The following is a 19,878-nucleotide window of genomic DNA, read 5'->3' as shown; positions in this document are numbered from 1 at the left end:
CTCTTTTTGAGTAGGGTTTGGAATGGAGTTCATTTCTTCAAGCATCATTTGATCCGCCAAATTTCTGCTTTGAACGTCGTTTAAATATTTATAAGCTAAATCGTGATGGTATGCTGCATTGTCCACTCTATCCACCGGTTTACTCCACTCTTGATACATATCGGTGGATGTGAGTCTTTTGTCCAAGTTTGTACCAGGTCCTGCAAAATTCATTCCTGGAATGTGCATTTCTCCTGGAAATTTTGCCCATGGAAGCTTTATTTTTTTTGAAAAATTGTTAATCGTTTCTACCAAGTCTCCTCCTTTTGCCGTATGCGAAGATGATCCTTTGAACGCATGCGAAGAAACAAACTTACATTTGGTCGTTCCGCAAACGTTGCAAACTCCTTTAACCATATGTCGGTTGTTTTTTGTGATTTCGTTTCTCAAATGATTCGTTTCTGTTTTCCTTTTGCATTTAACACAATACATTTTATTTAAAAAAAATATTTTTAAACTAAAAATGGAAGTGTCTGATTTGTCATGGAATATTGGAAAAATCAAAAGAAACAACAACAAGCTTTTACCGAGAAGCATTCGAGGAATCATCGTTGGAAAATCCGGATGTGGAAAAACAACGTTGCTTCTCAATTTATTGCTCAGACCTGGATGGTTGGATTATAACCATTTGCAAGTTTTTGGAAAATCTCTTTTCCAACCCGAGTACAAAATACTAAAAAGTTCGTTCGAAAAAAAATTACCAAAAAAAATAATTCTCGACTTGTTCAAGGTACAAACCGAAATTGAAAAATTGAAACTAGACCCTGAATGTGTTATCAACGATCTTTCAAAAAATTTTTCCGAAACCGAGGGTATGGAGTGTGAATTTTTTGAAACGGCTGACGATGTGCCTAATCCTGAAGATCTTGATTCATCCAAAAACAATTTAATGATCTTTGACGATTTGCAACTTACCAAACAAAACAAATGTGAAAAATATTACATCCGAGGAAGACACTCTAACGTCGACTGCTTTTACCTCGCTCAAAATTATTTCATGCTCCCAAGACAAACGATCAGAGAAAACACCAACTTTATTTGCCTCTTTCCTCAAGACTCAAAAAACGTTGATCACATTTATCGAGACCACGTTTCTAGCGATATGGAAAAAAAAGAGTTTGAAAAGTTTTGCATACATTGTTGGTCTGAACCTCACGGATTTGCGGTGATTGATTTGTCGTCAAAAAAGGACAATGGAAAATATCGAAGCGGATTTGACACTTTTTATTTTCCAAAAGAAGCCATTTAAAAAATGTTGCATAATAAAAAATGTCAGGTATAATCATCGACGTGGATGGATATTCCAACGTAATCATAACAGAATTTTTAGACAAAATCGTTTTTGAAAAAGAAAAAACTTATGAAATGGCTTTTCTAGGACTTGAGACGTACAACAGCTTTCCAAACATCATCAGCAAAAACAACTCTTTTCGGTATAGCATGAACAACGGAACCCATTGGGAAAATGTCACCATTCCAGACGGGAGCTATGACATTAAAGACATTAACAATTATTTACAAAAGACCGTCTCAAACACAATAAAAAATTATGCATCCCAAAGCGCAAGCTACGTCACAGCAAATAAAATCAGCTACTCTCCCTATAACATAAAAATCGGATCCAATTTAAAAACTTTAAAATTAACCATCACACTTGGATTGAATTATATGATGGATTTGAACGTGGAAAACAGCATCGCATCAGTTTTAGGATTTACAAAAAGACAATTGGATCCCAATTCGGAATACGAGTCTGACGATATTGTTAGAATTTCAAGCATCAACACGATCAGAATCCTCAACAACGTCATCGGGTCGTCTTACGTCAACGGCTCCCAACTCAATTGCATCTACTCTTTTTATCCAGCTGTAGGTCCTGGGTTTAAAATCATTGAAAGACCAACCCATTTGACTTACCTCCCTGTTAAGGTTCCAGAAATCTCCACAATGATCACTCGCGTTGTTGACCAACATGGAAATTTGGTTGATTTTCGTGGAGAGGACATTACGATCCGTTATCACATTCGAGAAGTGAAATAAATATTTTTTCTCCCATTTAAAAATGAGCAAATATGTTAGTGTTAAATTAAATGTGTCTCAGGGACAGATTGAAAAAATAAAAAAATCAATGATAGCAGGTAAACCTGTGAGCATCCGTATTTCAAAAGATGATTTTAACGGAAACGACGTTTTACTTGTAACACAAAATCAACATCGAAAACTTTTGGACGCTCTCCATCGAGGAGTTGGAGTCACCATTAAAATGAGCAAAACCCAATTGGAACATAACGCAAATGTGAAAGGAGGATTTATTGGAGCTCTTCTACCTTTATTGGGTATGTTGGGTAGTACACTTGCAACAAGAGTAGTTCCAGCTCTTGCCACCGGATTGTTAGCAGGTGTAGGATCTTCTGCAGGTTCTGCTATGGTTGATAAAATTGCAGGAAGAGGTATCGTTTATTTGAAAAAGAATGGAAATGGAATGAAAATGGGAACGCACAGAGGAAACGGATTATTTTTAACACCCTGGCCTAAAGGAGGATCATTCAAAGACGGAGTTTACGTTAAAAGCGGAAGAGGATATGAATCTATCGGAGCTGGTTTGCTTCTCGGACCAAACTCTCCATTCTCAAGCATCCCTTTTTTAAATTTAATTTTGTAAAATATACAGTGAAAAAAACTTTTTTAAAATGACTTAAATAAATTTCTTTTCATATAAAAAAATAACAATGAGTATTACAGAACAAGAAGAATTTGAGGAATTCCTTTACAGCGAACTACTGGAAATAAACACTTTTGATCCAGAATTACACAGATTGGCCATACAATTCCACGATGATAATCACAAAAAAAAAATTGATGAAAATTATATTAATAAAATTAAAAAATTAAATACCTTGCCCATTCATACCAATACTAAACTCTTACTACGACATGGATTTGAAGAACAACGACAAAAACAACATGCACAAAGAATTAGAGAAACGCGAAGAGAAAAATATAAACATCTTTTTCCATACTTGAACTACTACAAAGAATAAGTCATTCACACCCTTTTTCATAATGTCATCTCATTATGAAAATGCGCAAAAATGCCAATGAGCTTGCGCAAAAATGCCAATGAGCTTGAACCTGATATGACATTTTTTCTATAGAAAATGACAATGAGCCTGCGCAAAAATGCCAATGAGCTTGAACCCGCTTTTTATAGTAGTAACGGTGTTTTCTGGTACTGCTGTTCGAAATTTGAGGTTGACCACCAATTCTGCCGTTTCAGAAACAACTCTTTCTTTTTGCTTGCTAATGTCTACAAAAAACAACGGAAACAAATTTTTATATTCAAGCAGAGACAAACCAGATTGACAAACAAGTTCGTTTGTACCATAATATTTATCGTCAAAAGAGAACGCGTCAGAATGAGCCATGGTAATTTTCTTTTCTCCAAAATTCAAGTCGTAATTGTAATTTGGATATTTTATTCCATTGACGGTTACGAAAAAATTGCTGACATCACAATGTTTGAAAATGGCTGGATTTACGATTTGACTGGAATTCTTGTTTGTCTGAAGCCCAAACACGATATATCTCGGAACGCTTTTGTCCGTGATTCTTCCAAGGGTCCAAGTAAATTCTGTGAGACCGGCAGGAATGGCTTGTCTTTCGACTTTGTTTGACTTATAGGCCACTGGGACGGAAATTTTACTCGCCATTAATTTCAAGAATTCGGCTTTCTTCGAAACATCCTACTCAATTCTAGGCATAAAAAGTCTGAATTTTTTAATGTCGATCATTCCTGCGGCAACAGTCTCGGCTCTGTAAATGGCGTCGTCGTATTCTTTTTTTGTAAAGGTAATGGTGTGTCTGAATCCATAAACGACTTTGTCGTAAGTTTCGCAAAAACCAAAAGTGTGTTTTAATGGTATCTTGAACGAAAATGCGCCAATGGATGTCGTGTCTGCAAACAAGTGGTCTCGTCTTACAACAAACCCTGAATTTCCGGTGGCGTTTGAAGTGTCTTTATACCACATTTGCTTCAAACCATCGGCAAGCTGAAAACCAAAAGGGTATTTCAACAATCCAAGCATGGTTGTTCCTTGACCTGGATACATGACTCTTTCCACTTGTTGTCCTGATAAATCATAGGTGGCATCGCTGAACAAATACATGATGGCGTTGTTCACCAGAGCAATGTTGTCTGTTGCTGTGTATGCAGTTCCATCCGCTTTTTTGAGAACCCCTTCAACGAGGATGTAAGCATCAGACGGAACTGTTTGCACAGATTGGCAATCAATTTCAAAAACGATCGATCCTGATGAATTTAAATCGAGGTTTGTTGGGAGGTACTCGAAAAAATCAACTTTTTCAATTCCAGTGTCATACTCTGGCATTTCATCAACTCTTAATCTATCGGTGTTTATCATTTTTAAAATGAGAAAAAAAAATTTATGTCATTTTTGATTTGTTAAAAAAATTAAGCAATCAAAAGCCCGCTCCCCATTTTAACGAGATCTTGGATTCTAGCCGCATTCTTTTTCGTCATTTTCTTTTTCACTTGAATGGAAGAACCAAACATTTTTTTATGCAGCTCTTCCATTGGATTAATATACGGATCAGTCTTTGCCGCTTCGTTTACAATCGTGGTGAGTAATTGGTTTGGATTCATTGTTCCTGTCTTGGCGTAAACTTTTTCAAGCGCTTTTTTTCCTTTGTCGATGGCAACGTCTTTAGCAGTAGATATAGCTGAAGAGGCTAATTCTTTTCCAGCAGATTTGGCGGCTGTGATTGCTTCTCTTCCAATTTCGCTTGCTACTGCTTTTCTCAATAAATGAAGAGACGATCGTGAAGCATTTGTGGCTGCCATTCTCCTCAAAAAATTTTTAATCGCGTCCATGATTCCCCCACCTCCAACGACGTTCTTTTTAAAATATCTTCTGTTGTTCACAATGAGCATTTTTTTAAAATGAGAAAATATTTTTTTAGATCTGTTTTCACGACTCGATGTATTTTTGAATCGCTCTGTATTCTTCTTTGTTTATTTCCCCCTGTCTCAAAAGCTCGTCACAAATGGCAACGGCTTCGTTTCTCGATGCTATATTTCCAGCATGTCCTGCGGCAATGCTCAAGTTAAGCCTTTGCGTAAGCACATTTGGATTGCTCGGAAGAATGATCACTCCTCGACCTTTTCTTCCACTCGTTTTTGTGTAATTTTTTTTCCAAATTTTTGAAACAATCGTTTTCCACTTTTCACCTCCCGAAGATTTTGGTATGGTTGGTGTCCCTTCCTTCTCGATTGCATGCGTTTCAACGAGTATTTTTTCATAATTTTTCATGTCCTCGTCTGACACCTTTGTTGTATCAGGCTTGGATCTTGTGATCAACTCCCAAAGACCTGTCGTCCCCTCGTACTTTTCTCCATCAATAATAACGTCGTTATTGTCGATAAAAATTTCTTTGTCTCCAATAAACATTTTTCCGCGTTCTTTTGCGTGAATTCCAAACACTCTGTCTGCATAAAATTTTTTGGCTGCATATTTGGATAAATATTCCAAAGCAATATTTCCAACATTCATTTTTCCAAAAGTTTTATCACTTTTTGGACTTTCAAAAGACGTCTCATTTTCTGGATAAGTCAAAGCCAGTGGAGTGTTTTCAACCTCTCTGTATGCAATGCTTTTTAGTTCGTTTTTTATATTTTCATTGCTCTCAATCAGAGGCTTAAAAAACTTGCTCAAATCAGTCTGATAATTTGCATCTGAAATGTTGGTGTTGAGACTCTCATTGTAAAGCTTTTCTCTATTAGCTTTATATTCTCTCAAAATCTCATCTCGCTTTTCAGGATCTTGTATTCTAAAAAAAGACATTTTTAGAATACGGAGAAAAAAAACTTAAAACAAAAACTCGATTGCGTTTACGATTTCTTAAATCCGTACGCGAATCCATGGAAAAATCTTTAATTTTTCTTGAACAGGTTGTTGAATGCTTTTATCGCGTCTTCTCTTCCTTTTTGGATCAACGACTCTTTAGTCAATTCGTCAATGGCGCTTTTTGTCTTGGTTCGGATTTCTTCTCTCATGACTTTGAATTTTTGAAGCTCACTGAGAATGAGTTCGTACTCGGAATCACTTACAAATCCATCCATGAGAGATTTTGAAATGTGGTCACTAATCGTATTCAATTTTGACTCGGAAAGAACTTTCAATTTTTCGTGCTTTTCAGCCTTTAGCATCATTTTTTTGTTCTGATGATTTCCGAAAATGGATAAAGCTCCCAATACAACAGCAACCCCTTCACACGCAATCGAAACTGGAGTGGCAACGACGGTTGATAAAAGTGCAATCCCTGTAACCCCTAAACCAATGCATACCGTTTGCAATCCGTCGTCGGTGAAACGAATTATTTTTGCCGCTCGATGGTATTTTTTACTCAAAGCCATTCGTTTCACTTTTTCATCCTCTATTTCTTTTTGGATCTCGCTTATTTTTTGAAGCCGGTAAATATGTCCTCCATCTGATGGTGCCGTTGGAAGAACTGGATAAATTTTTTCAGTGTTTTTGATTATCTCCATCTTTTTAACAAAGACACATTTTTTTTAATTCGAATCGATGTAGTTTATTTTACAAAGCTTTTCACCTTTTTTAACGGTGACTTCCTGGTTGCTGTAATTGTGTATGGTCATAACTATGTCATCCACAGACTCGGAAAAAATAGCATCGTTTTTGAAATAATTCAATTGGTTGCTTATTTTATTCATCAAAGTGACGACAGCAATTCCTTTGTCTAATTGTAAACCTACAGACAACGATATCTGCTTGTGAGATACAGGAGGAAATTTAATGTCTTGCTGAGCAAAAATCTCGTGCTGTCTGTAGATGTTGAAATAGGTGGGATAATCCAACTTTTTCTTTGTTACAATAATATTTTTCATATTTTTTCGTTCCAACTCTTTGATTCTATCCTCTAAATGACTCAGATGGAAATTAAAATTGTGAATCTCTGCTGAGGCGCTGTTTTTAAACAACTTGTGTGGGACATGCATTTTTAATATGAAAATAAAATGTTTTAAGTCGTTTTATTTTCAGTTTTTTATGCTTTTTACATTTCCTCGTCAGAATCCATTTCTCCCAAATCCAAGTTTTCACACATCATGATGCTATGAGGTAAAGACGCATTTTTTACGATGATGGCTTCGGACAGTTTAACTTGAATAGACACAATCGAAGGACCAATATACACCCCATCAATTCTAAGTGCTCCAATAGCGTAACATCGTTGATTGATAAAATCATGTCCAGAAGATAAGACCAAATTTTTATTATGACGTTCTCCTTTGACTCCATTTTTTATATCAAGAGCTGTTTTCTTTCTATGAAATGTAGAAGTAATGAATATTTCGTCTTCATTTTTAGATCCTTCAGATCCATGAAAATTCTTCGATTTTTTAGTTATATACATTTTAGCATAAAACACTGGCGCTGCATCAGCATGGTCAGCTTTATATTTTAAAATACTCAATTCGTTAGAGTTAATTTGCTTTCTTCTTCCTCCTTTTTTAAGTTTGGATGACAATTTATCTACTTCACCTCTAATAAACAAAGTAATCTTTTCCATTGTGCTAATAAAATTTGCTTCTTCTTCAGTTTTACCCTTTTTAGCATCAAAGCAAACAAAGGACATGGAATATCCAGTCAATTTTTGTGTTACCGGATCTTTATTCTCACACACACCATACGAAAATAATGTAGGTGTTCGTAATACAAGAGGACCATCTCCAGTTGGATAAGAATACTTTACTGACACTTTTTGATAGACTACTGGTTTTGTTGCTGCGTAAATTTCCCCAACTGATAATTTGCTCTCATCAAAATTTTCAATTGTAATAAAATTCATTTCTTTTCTATATACAAGATTTTTATTTAACTCAAAATAAAAATTTTTTTCACTTCTTTATTATTCTACCCCTTGGCTAAGGAATTAACTTTATCATCATTTGAATTATTTTACTAATTATACCACAGTGTCTATGCAAGTTATTCATGTATGTTTCCAATTTCATATTTCTACTATCCCATCGAAAATAATCTTCCACTTCTAAAAAATCATCAACCAATTCACTTTCAAAATAAAACATCTTTTCAAGGATATCATTCCTATTATCTAAATTCACTGCTTCATGCATACTACAACGCAATTCATTCAACATCAATTGGTACTTAGACATGAACCTATTCAAGTCAATATGTTTCATGCTTTCATACATATCAGCTTCAAGCACATTTATTTTTATAATCATCTCATTCATTGTCGCATTCATTTCTTTTCTATATACAAGATTTTTATTTAACTCAAAATCAAAAATTTTTTTTTCTTGCCATACAAAACGACGCGACTATTTTTGCAAACGTATCAATTCTTCATTATTCACCCATGAGTTGAAAGAGTCTGGATATCCAAACCATTTGACTAAAGATCTGTTCTTTTGCTTGCGAATGACTTTTTCAATTCTAAATATGTTTTGATTGGTCTTTTGCATTTCTTGTTCATAAAATGTACCTTTAATTTCTTCACCGTTAGCATCAGCAATTTTATACGTGGGTGGATTCGTATGCTGAACATTTAACACGGTAAAAACCTCTTCAGTCCATCTCGGTGTATACCCCTTTTCAAAATGAGACTTCTTTTTTACGATCCTCACTTTGTCACCCATTAAGAATTTTGGTCCTGCTCTTTCTGTTTGCGTCTTTCCATTCAGGTTCATCCAAACCCTATATTTATTCTTTTTATCCCTAGCTTCCACTGGAGTCATTTTGATGGAAGAGTGTTTGGCGTTGTTATAATTTTCCACCATTTCATCTAATACGTCAATGTATTTATGAGTGTTGTTGGCTGAAAAATATTTAAACATTCTCTCTTTCATCGTTCTATTCCATCGTTCAACAACAGAACTTTTTTCCTCGTTTTCAGTGGAATACAATTGCACTCCCAACGCTTTCACATGCTTGTTATAAAACTCTTTACCTTTGTCTACCCACATCTTTGTACACCTTCTCTCCTCAAATATTTTGCTTAGAGCGTTAGCTACATCAACTCCAGTTTTACTCTTTAACGGAACGATCCATCCATACTTTGAAAACACGTCGATCACCATGAGCAAATATTTTACGCCGTTGTTGAATTTTGAAAACGATTGCATGTCAACCAAATCTGCAGCCCATATTTCATCCATGTCGTTCACAAACACTTTTCTTCTTTTAAAATGATGAATGACTGGTTTATGAAGCTCGTTTGCAAGTTGATCCGTCCATTTCAGGTTCTCCGGTGCTTTTTTTTAGATCCTTCGGATACACCTAATCCGAATTTAGCTTTGGCTTTGATGATGGGTGTGATCAGTTTTCTTTCGTTTATCTCTTTTTGAGTGGGGTTTGGAATGGAGTTCATCTCTTCAAGCATCATTTGATCTGCCAAATTTCTGCTTTGAACGTCGTTTAAATATTTATAAGCTAAATCGTGATGGTATGCTGCATTGTCCACTCGGTCTACTGGTTTGCTCCACTCTTGATACATATCGGTGGATGTGAGTCTTTTGTCCAAGTTTGTGCCAGGTCCTGCAAAATTCATTCCTGGAATGTGCATTTCTCCTGGAAATTTTGCCCATGGAAGCTTTATTTTTTTTGAAAAATTATTGATCGATTCCACCAAGTCTCCTCCTTTTGCCGTATGCGAAGATGATCCTTTGAGTGCATGCGAAGAAACAAACTTACATTTGGTCGTTCCGCAAACGTTGCAAGCCCCTTTGACTATATGCCGGTTGTTTTTTGTGATTCGAGGAATCATCGTTGGAAAATCCGGATGTGGAAAAACAACGTTGCTTCTCAATTTATTGCTCAGACCTGGATGGTTGGATTATAACCATTTGCAAGTTTTTGGAAAATCTCTTTTCCAACCTGAGTACAAAATACTAAAAAGTTCGTTCGAAAAAAAATTGCCAAAAAAAATAATTCTCGACTTGTTCAAGGTACAAACCGAAATTGAAAAATTGAAACTAGACCCTGAATGCGTTATCAACGATCTTTCAAAAAATTTTTCCGAAACCGAGGGTATGGAGTGTGAATTTTTTGAAACGGCTGACGATGTGCCTAATCCTGAAGATCTTGATTCATCCAAAAACAATTTAATGATCTTTGACGATTTGCAACTAACCAAACAAAACAAGTGTGAAAAATATTACATCCGAGGAAGACACTCTAACGTCGACTGCTTTTACCTCGCTCAAAATTATTTCATGCTCCCAAGACAAACGATCAGAGAAAACACCAATTTTATCTGTCTCTTTCCCCAAGACTTAAAAAACATTAACCACATTTATCAAGACCACGTTTCGAGCGATATGGGAAAAAAAGAGTTTGAAAAGTTTTGCAGACATTGTTGGTCTGAACCTCACGGATTTGCGGTGATTGATTTGTCGTCAAAAAAGGATAATGGAAAATATCGAAGCGGATTTGACACTTTTTATTTTCCAAAAGAAGCCATTTAAAATTTCACTTGTGAAATTCCATGAATCCGAAGGATTTAAAAAAATTCGAAGAATTTTTCACGGATCTGAAGGATCTAAAAAAAATGTCACATAATAAAAAATGCCAGGCATAATCATCGACGTGGATGGAAATTCCAACGTAATCATAACAGAATTTTTAGACAAAATCGTTTTTGACAAAGGAAAAACTTATGAAATGGCTTTTCTTGGGCTTGAGACGTACAACAGCTTTCCGGTATAGCATGAACAACGGAATCAATTGGGAAAATGTCACCATTCCAGACGGGAGCTATGACATTAAAGACATTAACAATTATTTACAAAAGACCGTCTCAAACACAATAAAAAATTATGCAACTCAAAGCCTTAGCTACGTGACAACAAATAAAATCAGCTACTCTCCTGATAACATAAAAATAGGATCCAATTTAAAAACTTTAAAATCAACCATCACACTTGGATTGAATTATATGATGGATTTGAATGTGGATAACAGCATCGCCTCACTTTTAGGATTCACAAAAAGACAATTGGATCCTAATTCCGAATATGAGTCTGACGATATTGTTAGAATTTCAAGCATCAACACGATCAGAATCCTCAACAACGTCATCGGGTCGGCTTACATCAACGGCTCCCAACTCAATTGCATCTACTCTTTTTATCCAGCTGTTGGTCCTGGGTTTAAAATCATCGAAAGACCCACTCATTTGGTTTACCTCCCTGTCAAAGTCCCAGAAATTTCCACAATGATCACTCGCGTTGTTGACCAAAATGGAAATTTGGTTGATTTTCGTGGAGAGGACATTACGATCCGTTATCACATTCGAGAAGTGAAATAAATATTTTTTCCCACATTTAAAAATGAGCAAATATGTTAGTGTTAAATTAAATGTGTCTCAGGGACAGATTGAAAAAATAAAAAAATCAATGATAGCAGGTAAACCTGTGAGCATCCGTATTTCAAAAGATGATTTTAACGGAAACGACGTTTTACTTGTAACACAAAATCAACATCGAAAACTTTTGGACGCTCTCCATCGAGGAGTTGGAGTCACCATTAAAATGAGCAAAACCCAATTGGAACATAACGCAAATGTGAAAGGAGGATTTATTGGAGCTCTTCTACCTTTATTGGGTATGTTGGGTAGTACACTTGCAACAAGAGTAGTTCCAGCTCTTGCCACCGGATTGTTAGCAGGTGTAGGATCTTCTGCAGGTTCTGCTATGGTTGATAAAATTGCAGGAAGAGGTATCGTTTATTTGAAAAAGAATGGAAATGGAATGAAAATGGGAACGCACAGAGGAAACGGATTATTTTTAACACCCTGGCCTAAAGGAGGATCATTCAAAGACGGAGTTTACGTTAAAAGCGGAAGAGGATATGAATCTATCGGCGCTGGTTTGCTTCTCGGACCAAACTCTCCATTCTCAAGCATCCCTTTTTTAAATTTAATTTTGTAAAATATACAGTGAAAAAAACTTTTTTAAAATGACTTAAATAAATTTTTTCTTGTTATAAAAAATGAGTATTACAGAACAAGAAGAATTTGAGGAATTCCTTTACAGCGAACTACAGGAAATAATTAAACCCACTTTTGACCCAGAATTACACAGAATTGCTATACAATTCCACGATGATAATCACAAAAAAAGAATTGATGAAAATTATCTTAATAAAATTAAAAAATTAAATACCTTACCCATTCATCTCAATACTAAACTCTTACTAAAACATGGATTTGAAGAACAACGACAAAAACAACATGCACAAAGAATTAGAGAAACGCGAAGAGAAAAATATAAACACCTTTTTCCATACTTGAACTACTACAAAGAATAAATTAGGACATTCACAACCTTTTTTCATAATGTCATCTCATTATGAAAATGCGCAAAAATGGAAATGAGCCAGAACCTGATATGCCATTTTTTCTATAGAAAATGGAAATGAGCCAGAACCTGATATGCCATTTTTTCTATAGAAAATGGAAATGAGCCAGAACCCGCATTTTATAGTAGTTGCGTTTGAAAAAATATTTTCTGTTCATGGTGGTTTCTTAGATAATTCCTAATGAAATTGGCCTCCTAAACCCGAATATCACATTCATTTTGCTTAATTAGGTCAGGTTATTGAAATAACAATCCCATAGGCATAAGAAGCAAAGGTATTTTGTGTACCCCCTTGCATCCAAAGTAGAAAGGACACAACCTGAAAAGAAAAGATTTATTCGTAGAAAATAAAATCTTAGTAAGTTAAAATGTATTTCTATTTCTTTCTAAAAAATTACTCACAGGTGTTAAAGTATTTTCAAAGAAAAGCTTTATATTGACAAGAAAACTAATAAGTATTTTACGTTAAGGTCACCACATGTTAGTCAATTGTGGTTGGAGTATTTGATTGCATCAATCAATATTTTCATGTTCTTGTAACTTTCTGTCAACTGAACTGAATGTCCAATAGGTACAGATGCCATTTTATTGCCAATGTGTAGGAGTACTGCCTTTAGGCTTCTGCTAAAGGAATCAATAAAGAGCCTCAATTCTCTTGGTTTGTACGCAAAGTGCCTCTATTAAGCCTTTTACATCATTGCAATATGCCAACGAGCTAGAAAAATCAACTTCAAAGAACCTTTGAAACTTTTCTTCTCTGTTTCTATACCAATAGAAGGCAGTTTCTTTGGAGAGGAGATTGCTCTCTCTAAGACGGGAACCAAGAAGTTGTGCATTCTCTTTAGAAAGACCAAGATTTCTGGTCAAGTCATTTAATTGACTTTGAGTTAGTGGTCTTGGCAAAGTCATGTTAGACGTTGGCTCATATGTCACAGATATGTCAGTGTCTTCCACTTATACGCCTTCCATACCTTCTTCTAGTTCGTCTTTCTCAGGTAGAGAAGGAACTGGAACTCCTGGACCATGTGGTACTGGCTTAATGGCAGAAGGAATATCAGGATAGATCACCATGTGTTTGTTTTTCTTATTGACACCTGAAAAAACTCACATATTTATTTTCAGATTCTTATCCACTTTTCTTTACAATTTAAAGAATTTTTTTGTTGAATTTCAACACAACTTTTGTAAACAATTCTAACTTCATTAGACTATAAAAAAATAAATATGTTTGGATTAGTTAAATATTACTTTTTTAAGAAATTATCTTACCTTGAAGATTGGTCAGACAAAAATAGCAGTCTGTAGTATGGTCCTTCCCTTCTCTCCATACCATCGGTACACCAAATGACATACAGTTTGCTGTGCCCTCATTCCAACACCTTAAGGCTACGACACAGGCTTTGCAGCATATATGTGGGGCAAAGCTTTTGTCTTAATTGCCAAACCTTATTCCGAAATATGCACTGTAAAGGGACTTTACGCAGTTATGGTGCATTGCTGATCACTAAAAGTTACCTTTCCACACACATAGCAGAATCTCTCGGCACTGTTTTTACATTTTCTATTCTTTTTTATGAAATAAATTTTATTTATCTTTTATAATAGCCTGTAAAAAAATTCACAACGATAAATAAAACTTTATAAATATACTTTAGATACTGTTTATAGATATATTAATACACAACTGTCACCTGGGAATCGCAATAAAATGGACACTCAGCTGTTATATGCGGTATAGAGTCCTAAGTCTGTGTCTTAAAAACTAGACCTGATTGACAAATCTGAATTCTAGATTCGGATTTAGAAGGCAAATTTCATTGAGAATCACCTAAGAAAACCCTAGGAACATTTTTTACGCAGACCAGTGTTATCAGAATGTGCTAAATTAATGATTTTCAAAAGCCGTAATCCTGAAAATAACTGCTATCTGTGGAATTCCTTTATCCATACTTCATACTGTATATTTGGAGGAAAATATATTGACTTCGCTCGGAGTTATATACTACTATAATACAAAAGTTAAAGCATTGGTTTATCAGTAAAACGTTCTTATGCCCTCAAAAATGGAAAACACGTTAGAAAGACTAAGCTGAAATTTGACATCCTAGATGCCGGCATACGTTTTTAGTATTTTATCTCTGACTGCAGCTGTTGCAAGCAATTGTAGTGCCATGCGGCGCTGTTTCAAGGAAAAGAGATAAAGTGGTTGTAAAAAAAATACTCATATCCTAAACTTTTAGAATTTCTTTTAATCAATAAAACTGGATTTGTAAAAGTCTAAAGTGTAGTTACTCCATTAAATCATGAAATCGAAAAAGACCAACACACTTTTACAACTGTAATGAGCCCAAAAGCTGTTGATGTAATTTACTGACTGATGCAAAATAATAAAATGAAAAAGATTCGCTAAGAATAAAAATCCACAGTGTCCAGAGTATGACTGCTCAAAACCATATAATTTGATCATAAATCTTGACACGCATATAATCTATATAGGTGGGCGATGAATCAATTTCTACCATTAGGAGAGTTTTAGTGGTCCGTCAGTGGACCTGAACTTACCATCAGTGTTTGCTACTCCTGATGCTGCAGAATATATACTTTAAAAGACTAATATTGCATATCCTGAATACTTGTATTATAACTACCCGCTTGCAAAGAAAGCGATGGTCGTACATGATTCATCGATTAGTGGCTATCAACATTGTTTGGTAAATGGAGGGTAAATTTCTTGAATTCGTGAAGCTGGTCCGGAATTTATGCAAAGAGAGCGTTTTGTCCAGCATAAACGATCATATGGGTGTCTTAAAAATCCATTGAGCGGTCAAATTTAGGCAAGCAGCCTGGACATCTCTGTATATTCAACTGAAAGCAGTCTGGAAGTCTCTGTATATTCAACCGCAATGTTTTAGACTAAAAACCCCTTCAAAGACATGTTGGCACACTCGGACAATTATGATTTTGGAGAAAAGATCACTTTTAGCCCTCTGAACAAAAAAATTGGGTTGCAAACGATTGTGTTGCCACCAAGCTGCGAATGCGACAATTGTGGTTTAATCAGATCTAGTGGTGACTCCTAGATGGTAAAAAGCAGACTGGTTGCTTTGACAAGTAACATTGTTAACATCGTACCTTTTTAGCGACCTTACAAAGGTGGTTACATGACAACATCCACCCTCGAATTTATCAGGCTAGAATAAATAATGTACTATTGCGGATAATGCCAATATAATGCCATTATTTCAACCAAATTCCCAAGGAAAATGCCATGCTTTGAATCCTTCTCAACAACATCCAAATTAAGACAAAAATAAGAAGACAAAATTGCATTAGTAATCACAAATATTCTGGTTTAATCCAAATTTTTACTTATTTTGATAAAAAGGGCTTTTTTTTTTTTAAAAAAAAAAAAAAAAAAAAAATGGATGGTTATTATTTTCTAAATTTAATTGAACTATTACATTTATAAAGGATTATTGCCGTTAAACTTTTAATTGTATAAAATTTTAGATTTTAAATGTGAAATAGTATGAGACAAAGTATGCGATGATTGCTGTTTTACCCGCCCCTGCCATTTTCTTCACGATTTCGCTGAATATGAGAAAATCAGCAATACGGATAAAAACCTAGCAATTTATCATGACAATATTTAATTGGAGCTTGATAATCAGACAAAAAAGTAATATTTATATTAGAGAACGAGTTCATTTACAATCTCATTAATATGCAAGTAGAAGTTGAGGATCATATACATTAATAAACTTGTACAACATTTATTGTGGCTACAAACAAGTTTTAAAGCTTTTTTTTGTTTCTTAGAAACTTTATTCAGAAAAATCGGTACAATTCATTTAATTCAAGATATTGTCTATCGTTGGCAAATACTTTTCCTCATCTTCAAGGCAGAATAAAATTTCCCATTTATTGAGAAAATCCAAGAATTAACCCTATTTTTAGTTTCTTCGTAAGAAGTGAAGTGCCGCCGGTCAGACCATGAGTCATCAACTAGAACATATGGTAGTCGGAAGAATTCATATCTGGTGAAAACTATTAGTAAAGTTGGACATCCCATTGAAGCACCTTCAAAGTATTCTTGACAACTTTTACAACGTGTAGCTTAACATTTTCTTGCTAAAACGTCACTTTTTCATGTCTTTTGGCATATTGGGAGCATTTGAGCTCAATGCTCAGCTCAACTGCATTAATCGTTGTTGGTAACATTCACCAGTAATGGTTTCGTTAAGCTGCAGTAACTTATAGTAGATCACAGCGAGGTGATCCCACCGGATACAAATCTTGTCATAAACATTCGGTTTTGTCGTTAAACTTAATGACAGCAGGGTTTTCCCCATAATACTCTTCACTTTGGCTTGTCGCAGTGGGTCCACTTTTCGTTCTCCATCACAACTCGATGCGAAAAAAAATTCCGATTTTCGTTTCGGAGCAGTTGTTTTCAGATAAAAAAGAAGGGTTCGACATTTCTTGGCTTAGTTTAATACGGAACCCAATCTCCTTGTTTTTGCATTAAACTCAGTATTAAAATCGATTTCAGCGAGCTCCTCTTAAATTAGGCATAAAAAACTTTGAAAAAAAACTCGCGATTAGTGGAAGATGTTTAGTTCGGTCAGATGAATCTGAAATCCGAACGCTAGAGAAGATTGATAATTTTTTAAAAGGGTTAACGACGTCTTTAATCAGCGGTGATGGCTCAAGCAACGACGGCTGCATTGAATATTTCATTGTAATAATTTAGTGTTTTAACAGAATGAAAATACTATTAATTAAAATTTCTCATAAACATTCAATCATTTTGCAAGGGATATTGCAATCATTTTGCAACGGATATTGCAATCATATTGCAAGGGATATACACTAGCGGACTAAAGTTTGGGAAAACTTCACTTAAATTGGATGAAAAGATAAAAGCTGAAAAAATAAATTCGTTCCCAAATCTTTGAACGCTACTCTAAATCTTAAACTTTATTACTCCTTTTCATGTATTAGTCTTTTGCCTCATATTTAAATTTAATTTTTTTTTTGACACCTAAATTATAAACTAATTCCTTTAAATGAAAGGATACTGATGCGATAAAGTAAAATGATAAGATACGTATGATAAGATGTGTATCTAAGAAGTGCATATTCCATTAAAAGATGCTTTCATAGATTAACAAGTCAGCCTTTTAATGAATAATAAGTTTTTAATGAATAATAAGTAAGACAAACTTAATGTTAACGTACTTGTTAATGTTAAGAATAAATTTTACCATTTTTTACTAGTTTCGCTAGTACAACTTTTTGAAGTAAGAGTTTATCATCACTAAACCACCGGTTTTACATAACCGATTACCGATAGGAAGTTTAGTCAAAACTGCCTCCTGTTTAAAGAAAATTTTTTAAGCTTCTGCTTAGTTCTTCCCAATTTTATTATGATTGATTGTTTACAATCATTAGAAATGTTACATGCGGATTAAAAACCGAAAAACTAAAGAAAGCTGTTAACAAACTAAAAGAAATGATTGCTTAGGTCTTTAAAACAAATCAAGAAGAGTTAATAGAGTATATGAAAAATGAAACGCCAGATTATTAAGCCTAGCTTAAAAACTTTGACACTTCGACGTTTTTATTGAACGAACAAATAAAAGCTTAACACAAAAGTAAAATATTGTAATTTATTGAAGAAAACCTGCTAAGGATTACATTAAATATCTGATGTATGTATGCATATATGTATGTATGTATGTATGTATGTATGTATGTATGTATGTATGTATGTATGTATGTATGTATGTATGTATGTATGTATGTATGTATGTATGTATGTATGTATGTATGTATGTATGTATGTATAAACGAATATGCATGGTTGCATGTATGCATGTACTACTTATACATTTATGTATAAATCAGCAACGGTAGAACATTGGTTTTTAACTTCGTTGAAAGTATATGCAGCTTTTTGATTTTCTCTAAATTAAAAATTATTTTAAAGAATACATATTTCATTTGTCAATATCATATTCGCACACTATATTGTAATGAAAAGAAAAAAAAAATTAACAAATCTTAGATAAAAGTTGTTACCTTCTCTTGTGTTCCCAATTTATTTGGAAGCTTCAATATGTCGCATCCCTAAAGTTCGAATGTTCGAATAAAAAAAACAAAAAATAACAACACCAAATGCAAAAATTTACCAACAATTTTTCTTTCGAATATAGATGCTGAAATTAGAAATAGTATTGAAAACTTCATTATTCTACATTATATTAAAACATGGTAAAATTCTTGTATTACTAATTATACATTGTAAAAAGGTTTATTTCAGGAAAAAAATATGCGACATGGCATCACCCAACCCATCCTTTTAAGACTATCAACTCGGTGCAATTTGGTTGATGTTGAAAAATGTCATTACTCTAGCTTTTAACTTAAGAGGTTTACAAAACTTGTTTACAAAAATTTACTGTAGTAGAAGATAACCATTCTTTTGCCGGTCTTATAAGTTAAAAAATTTTCAATTTCCACACTTCAAATCATCAGAATAAAGTAGGGCCAAAAATGCAACTTGCCGAACATTCAACAGAATGCGTTGACACTCTTAGGATTTTCATCAAAGACAAACTTCATTTAAAGTGAAGTTTCAAATTTAAAAAAAAAATAAAGTTAAAATGAAAATTTATTTGTCATGAATGCTTTTTTTGAAAATCTTTTCTTACCTGATGGAGTGCAATGTCAACCCATATTCCACATTTTTACCTCTCAAAGCATAAAGATTCATCAACTAAAGTGGTAAAATTTAGTAAATGAACTAAAAATATTTACAAAGAAACTTTGCAAAGTAAAAGAGACAACAAACACAAAAATTTATTCTATGATATTTCTAGATATTATTTTCTTTGATCATTTTATAATTACCGCCATTTGTATTCGAGCCGTGAGCTCAGCGGAAACACCGCTGGCCAGTTTTGAGTAACCCTCTAAATATTCCTCATCTGTAAAAACTATCTGCAAATTGAGTACTACAGCTATAAAACAAATCGAAAAGAAAAAAGTAAAATGAAAATGAGCTTAAAACGAATCATTAATCATATAACAAAAACCAGATAAACACTTTTACACTTGCAACTCCGAGTAGGACAGACGTTTATTTCCGTATTATTTCCTTTACAACCCAGCCCACCATAGTGTGGCCTTGGGTTAGTGCAATCTCGAATTCTTTGATGATTGCCTCCTAAACATGGCTGGTTACAAACCGACCATGAAGACCAACTTGACCATCCTCCGTCCACTAAATAAATAGATTGCTGAATAAAAAAAATTTAAACTCGAATACAGTTCATCAAACACCGAGATGAAATGGAAGTTGTAAAAAATTATAAAAAGTAATACTGATTGTTTAAATACCATGTGTCCCA

General features: G+C 34.3%; 1 protein-coding gene across 1 annotated transcript in view; it reads right to left on the bottom strand.

Moving 5' to 3' along the window:
• Window positions 1-19,878, bottom strand: part of LOC145186595 (uncharacterized) — a 191,770-nt gene that overhangs the window by 131,371 nt on the left and 40,521 nt on the right. The window contains exons 23-34 of the mRNA XM_090094555.1: window positions 19,581-19,751; window positions 19,379-19,488; window positions 19,180-19,244; window positions 18,357-18,432; window positions 13,608-13,671; window positions 13,435-13,557; window positions 11,936-12,011; window positions 8,050-8,357; window positions 7,741-7,880; window positions 7,136-7,467; window positions 5,032-5,697; window positions 4,147-4,443 (exon numbers count right to left, since the gene is read on the bottom strand). Coding sequence (XP_089950681.1) covers window positions 4,147-4,443; window positions 5,032-5,697; window positions 7,136-7,467; window positions 7,741-7,880; window positions 8,050-8,357; window positions 11,936-12,011; window positions 13,435-13,557; window positions 13,608-13,671; window positions 18,357-18,432; window positions 19,180-19,244; window positions 19,379-19,488; window positions 19,581-19,751 — 2,428 coding nt within the window. The remainder of the gene's footprint in view (window positions 1-4,146; window positions 4,444-5,031; window positions 5,698-7,135; window positions 7,468-7,740; window positions 7,881-8,049; window positions 8,358-11,935; window positions 12,012-13,434; window positions 13,558-13,607; window positions 13,672-18,356; window positions 18,433-19,179; window positions 19,245-19,378; window positions 19,489-19,580; window positions 19,752-19,878) is intronic.

This window comes from Hydra viridissima, unplaced genomic scaffold, assembly GCF_058129835.1.
Source record: "Hydra viridissima isolate aposymbiotic clone 2 unplaced genomic scaffold, HvirCarnegie_v1 scaffold_8, whole genome shotgun sequence".
NCBI classification, from domain to species: domain Eukaryota; kingdom Metazoa; phylum Cnidaria; class Hydrozoa; order Anthoathecata; family Hydridae; genus Hydra; species Hydra viridissima.
Note: the sequence above shows the minus strand (reverse complement) of the source record. Positions and strands in the feature narration are given on the sequence as shown.